The sequence below is a fragment of the Colossoma macropomum genome, unplaced genomic scaffold (genome assembly GCF_904425465.1).
Source record: "Colossoma macropomum unplaced genomic scaffold, Colossoma_macropomum, whole genome shotgun sequence".
Classification (NCBI taxonomy): Eukaryota; Metazoa; Chordata; class Actinopteri; order Characiformes; family Serrasalmidae; genus Colossoma; species Colossoma macropomum.
In genome coordinates, this window is record NW_023494810.1 from 28,750,445 (window position 1) to 28,756,444 (window position 6,000).

The 6,000-nt window shown below is 37.5% G+C and overlaps 1 protein-coding gene across 1 annotated transcript in view; it reads right to left on the reverse strand.

Annotated features, from left to right (window-relative positions):
* suclg2 (succinate-CoA ligase GDP-forming subunit beta) overlaps positions 1-5,581 on the reverse strand; it is a 184,869-nt gene extending 179,288 nt beyond the window's left edge. The window contains exon 1 of the mRNA XM_036559221.1: positions 5,456-5,581. Coding sequence (XP_036415114.1) covers positions 5,456-5,530 — 75 coding nt within the window. The 5' untranslated portion in view covers positions 5,531-5,581. The remainder of the gene's footprint in view (positions 1-5,455) is intronic.
* Between the last annotated feature and the right edge of the window lie 419 nt (positions 5,582-6,000).

Sequence of the window (6,000 nt, forward strand, 5' to 3'; positions counted from 1 at the left end):
AGTGACGCTCCCACAACACGGCCAACACTTGGTGACCGAAGCAATGCATGGCTACTGTTGACTCTGAGAATATGTAAATAAGATAGAAAGTAAAGAGTCCAATCTATAACATGGACACGTTGGTCTTTACTACGCTCAAATTATGTAGTTCGGACTTCGTTATTATTATTATTAATATTATTTTCAGTAGTTGCAATCCTAAAATCTATGATTCCAAATACCAGACATCTGAAAGTTACAGTCAGAAATTTAAAAATTGTGTATATATTATACACATATATACACAAAAATGTGTATATATATATATACCCACATATACACACACACACACGTGTGTGTGTATATATATACACACACACATACATATATATATATATATATATATATATATATATATATATATATATATATATATATATATGTATACACACACACACACACACACACATATTATATATATATATATATATATATTTATATATATATATGTTTGTTTTTTATTTATTTATATTTATTATTAATATCACTGAACCAACACGTGTCCTTTGATGTCTTATTTGTAATGTTTGTAAATGATAATAACTTGACTATTCTGACGATTGACTATTTTGCCATTTATGTAATTTATACACATACATATACATACAATAATTAATAATATATATATTATATATATATATATATATATATATATATATATATATATATATATATAGACGCACATGGATGTACATGTATACACACAGAGTATATATATATATATATTCTTTTTTTTTTTACTATATCTTTGAGGCCATTTTATGTCAACATATATATTTTTTTAAACATTACAAATCAAACGTCAAAGGACATGTGAAGGTTCAGTGGTTGTTTCAGTGTAAATGGCTACATTTGCGCCACCCCTGGTTCCTCTCACCACCACTGCAAAGCAATCTGAATCAGTAAATTTCTCACAGAAATCCACTCTTAATAATTGTTTACAACAAACAACCCTAATATGAACCGTCAAGGCAGAAAGATCAGATCCGAGCAAAACATTCCAGAATTGAGCGACGAGGGCTCTAATGTGAACCTAACCTACGATCAGGCTGTATCAGCACACTGTGGGCTGACTTAGGCGAACTTTGGCAGTTTCATCAACAGTCTAATCAGCTCTGTTCTCAGAGTGATAAGTGATGAAAGCGACTGTGAGCTTCAGAGCACTCACTCAACTATCAACATGAAAGTTAGATTAGCTGACAACACAGTAAAACACTCACCCGTCCTGTCTAGAAATGTTTGAGAAACAGATGCTGTAGAAGCAGGTAAATATAGAAAGTGTCACAATTAAAACATCTGTTTAGCCCACAATCTGCTTCATTTACTTTAGATTCCTTCAATTTCCCTTATTTAAGTCCATCATGGAGTAGGGCTGGGCTGGATGATTTGGGGGAAAATATCTGATTACATTTTCTCCAATATTGTGATTTAAATGCAATTATTTTCTAGGAAATTAAGCTCCAGGCCTTTTATCCGCACAAAAAGATCAATGCACCCATTCTCTTCGGCTTAAAGCTTCTATGCTTAATGTGATGTGCCAAATTTTTATATTATTTTGATATAAAAAAAGACCGATCACCCATAGCGATGTGGCAAAAATATAACATCCAAGTATTTGAACACATTTTTACAGAAACGTGCAATTGTTTACTGTTCTTTAAGTACTGCCAATATCCACAATATGCTCAGAAAAGCATACTGTGACATAACTTACCACCATAACCCTCTATTGCACGATGTTGCCTCAGGGCAACAAACTAATTTTCCTCACTTTAAAATAACAAACATATTTAAAGACAATGATCAGGCGAAAAATGAAGGGAAGAGTTTAAGTAGGTCAATAAAAAGCATGTACTTGGTCATACTATCTCTTATTGGCCACCTTTAAACCCTTTATAACATTCAATATTAATTTTTTGTTATCAGAATCTTCAGAAATATGTTTGTTGCCTAGAAGCAACATTGTGCGACAGTGGAATGGATTTAGCCAGTCTCAAGCCAGGTCACACCACTTCAGGGAACATGGCTCTGTATGATTTCTTCCCATTGTTGCACAATGTTGCCTCAAGGCAACATAATCCGAAAGGGCCCCTGCACACATTTTTTAAAATGTTTTTGAATTTAATAATCAGATCCATTTTATAGAAGAAAAGTTAATGAAATATATATATTTTTAATTGCTCTCATACTGTGTGCAGTACAGGGTTAATGATGAAATATATATATTGAAATATGAGTGAAATATATATTAATGATAAATATATATACACACACACATATATATAACTATTGCCGGAACAAAACCTTGTATCTCCAAAATGACAACTTTTCAGGAGAAGGAAAAACATGCTTTACTTTTAATGTAAGTCAATGGAACCAGACATTCTTCCAAGTCATTTTGGGCCGTTTCTTTCGGGCCATTTCCACACAATATGAAGGTCAACAGGCATTTTCAAATTATGTCAAAAACTGAAAAACGACAAAAATGGAGATAAAAGGTTTTGTCCCGACAGCAGCGATATACAGAAATGCAACGCTGGTGGGCTTTAGTGTGTGTCTTTCTAAAGGCCTGCATCAGCCACGAGTACCACCATGATTTTCCCGAAAACTTTGCAAATCATAACTCTTGAATTGTGCAGAATAGTGAACTAAGAAACTTAGTATTTGACTTGTTAATGGACTACAGTGCTCTAAATAGAAACCCAATAGCAGCAATTTATTATAATAATCAACCCTAAAACTACAGACACAACAGACAGAGATCAGGTAGAAAACCACTGAAGTTTTCCTTTAAGTCCTGCACTGTCTGTCCCACTGAGCTCACTGAGAAGTAAAGAAGAAAAGAACAATAATCCTCATTTCTCTGCAGCACTAGTCTCTGTAGCCTGAACTCAATAAGCCACCGTTTTGTATGTCAACAGGCTCTGCACAATTTAGGGATCACAAGGACAGAAATAAGAGAAATGAAGGCCAATTCAAATGCGCAACCTACATTCTGGCTTTTTACACCAGCTGCCATCTGACCTTCCTGTACAACATACAGACTCCATTAAACATCTACAGGAGTCTTTCACTGAGTGTGTGCACTGTGTGGTAAAGTGAGGTTGTGCAAAAAAATCAGAAAGCAGAATTCCAAAATGAAGAAAATGAAATGTCCAACATGTTGCAACATCAGAAAAGAAGGATGACCACAGTGTCACATGACAATGAAAATAAGACTTGGGTAATTTTGGCTGATGTTGAAAGTGGGCAATTAAAGTTCATGTTGGTGGGACATACAAGCAAAATCAACCTTTACACTATGGCCTGTGCACTCAAGTCAGCTCTTCCAGTATCTTTGCTTGTGCACTACAAGTGTACTTTGTGCCACTGACAGAGTGTTGGCTGAGCGCGCTTTGAGCACACAAGCACAAACTCCGCATCCCACTCCAATTGCACCCTTTGTTTAATTCATTTCCAGTGAAAATGCCCATTAAGTACAAGTCATTCTGTTTTCAGGAGATATTTCTGAGCAGACTGGTTATGAGAACAATCCACTTGCATAAGGAAGGAGAAAGTCAAATAAATACAAGTGGAAAAAAAACAGGAGTTTCCAAAATTGGAGTTCAAAAAAATTATTAAAATGGGTCTCCTAACAACCACCTGCAAGACCTGAGAGCCCTCCAAAACTGTCCCCATCAGAATTCCAATGATTTTTGCAAATTTCTGCATTTGACAGGAAATGTTCTGTTCTAGATAAACCTAAAAGTCAAGAATTTTCACAATGGTGGTGATGAGAACCAGACGTCTGTACACACATACATATATATATATATATATATATATATATATATGCACACATATATATTTAAATATATTGTAAATAAATTGCCCACATTTGCGCAACCCCTGGTTCCTATCACCACCACTGTACAGCAATCTGAGTCAGTATTTTCCTCAATAATGCACCATTTCAGAGAAATCCACTCTGAATGAATTTGTTTACATCTCAGTAACTGAATTTTACAGAAATTAGGAAAAATCTGCATAATTTCCCTTTTTAACAAGTGACTATCCACATGCGCTCCAATCAAAATCATGCCTCATAAGTGTGCACCTAAGCAAAGCCACAGACCACAAGAGTGGACTTTGGGACGGGCCACAAAAGTGACAAACAGTTCACTGCTATTGGCCAACTATTGCAAAAGGGGAAAAAGGAAAAAAATAGAGGGGTCAAAGGGTGTTTAGAGCTGAGCATGAAACAAATGACATACAAAGGTATAAAGTTAACATACGAAGAAGTTAAACAAACCTCACCATAAAGATACCAGGATGTGTTTAAGTCAGCTGAAGTACAAACAAACCTGAATAAATATCGACACAGACACTAAGACTCGCTGCTAAAACGCCTTTTACAAACTTGCAAATATATGAATAATTTCATCATTGAGATGTAAACAGAGTCATTCAGAGAGGTTTGATGAAGACTGGTTCATTGTAAGCAAACTCACAGACTCAGACTTCTTTACAGTGGTGGTGATAGGAACCAGGAGGCGCAACGTTTACTACACAGATATAGCCATTTTATTTACTATCTAGAACCTCCAGTGAACCTACACATGCCTTTATATGTAATACTGATCACGGCAAAATATTAGTAAGCCTGAAAAAGCTTTCTTTGGGGACTATTTTGCCTTGCATGTACCTCTCATTAAAGAATTAAAAAAATATTACATTTTAGCCCAAAATCTTTTCTCAAAACAATCAGGCAGCATATTTACAACCATTTCACGTAACAGCGTACAAGTATGATTCCTGATGCTGGAGATATTGCTTTATGGTAGTTTCTGATAAAACATACACCATAAAAAAGGGACTATTTCTTTAGTTTTCTGTGAGGCAGCTTTTAGAAGCTTTAGACGTCTGGTTCCCACCACCACCACCACCACTGTCCACAGTTCTGACTCTAAGTTTCTCAAGAAGTGAGCATTTCACACCAAACCACTCTGAATGACTTTGTTTACATCTTACTCACTAACTTACTTTCCTAATGGAGAACTTTTGAAATATGGGTGGAATTCCCCTTTAAGCACCTGCCCATTGTGTGCTGTCAACTGTTGAGTGCTACAAGTCAAAGTCAAAAGTCAAACGTCAAACCCCAGGATGACCAGGATGACCCTCACGGCCTCGTTTAGACCCAAAACAACAGGGCTACATTAATGACAGTCTAACGGCGGAACAAGCTGCACTTAACCTCCAGACTCCGACTCTCAACAGTTTAATAAGGCGCTGAGCTGAACAGAGTAACATTGCAGAGTGAAGTGAACTGACAGCACGGGCTCGCGCAGTCAGTCCGCGGCACGTGAGCCCCGCGAGCGCACTGGCGCTGACCGGGGCTGAGGAGTGTGAGAGCGGGGTGTGGAGTGTGTGTTGTTACCTTCCTCCTGCTGAGGAAAACAGCCGCACTCTCCGCTCCTCTCTGCACAGCCCGCCACCACATGCACGCCGCCATCTTCAAACGGAAGTGAGCGCAGTGTCCACGTGCGCACCAAGTCAGCCTAGAGTACGCAGGTGACGTCACTCAGCGGGTAGTCCAGAATGTGGCTGAGCGCTTCAGGTCTGTGGAGGCTGAATTCTCTGTGCTCACTTATACATGTTATACATGTGGATCTTCATGTGGATGATTTGTGTGCGTGTATACACACACACACACACACACACACACACACACACACACATACATACATACACATAAACACACATACACACACACACACACTCACACACACACACACACACATAAACACACACACAGACACACACACACAGACACACATAAACACACACAAACACACACAAACACACATAAACACACACACAGACACACACACACAGACACACATAAACACACACAAACACACACAAACACACATAAACACACACACAGACACACACACGTACACACGTTTGTCTTGCTATACA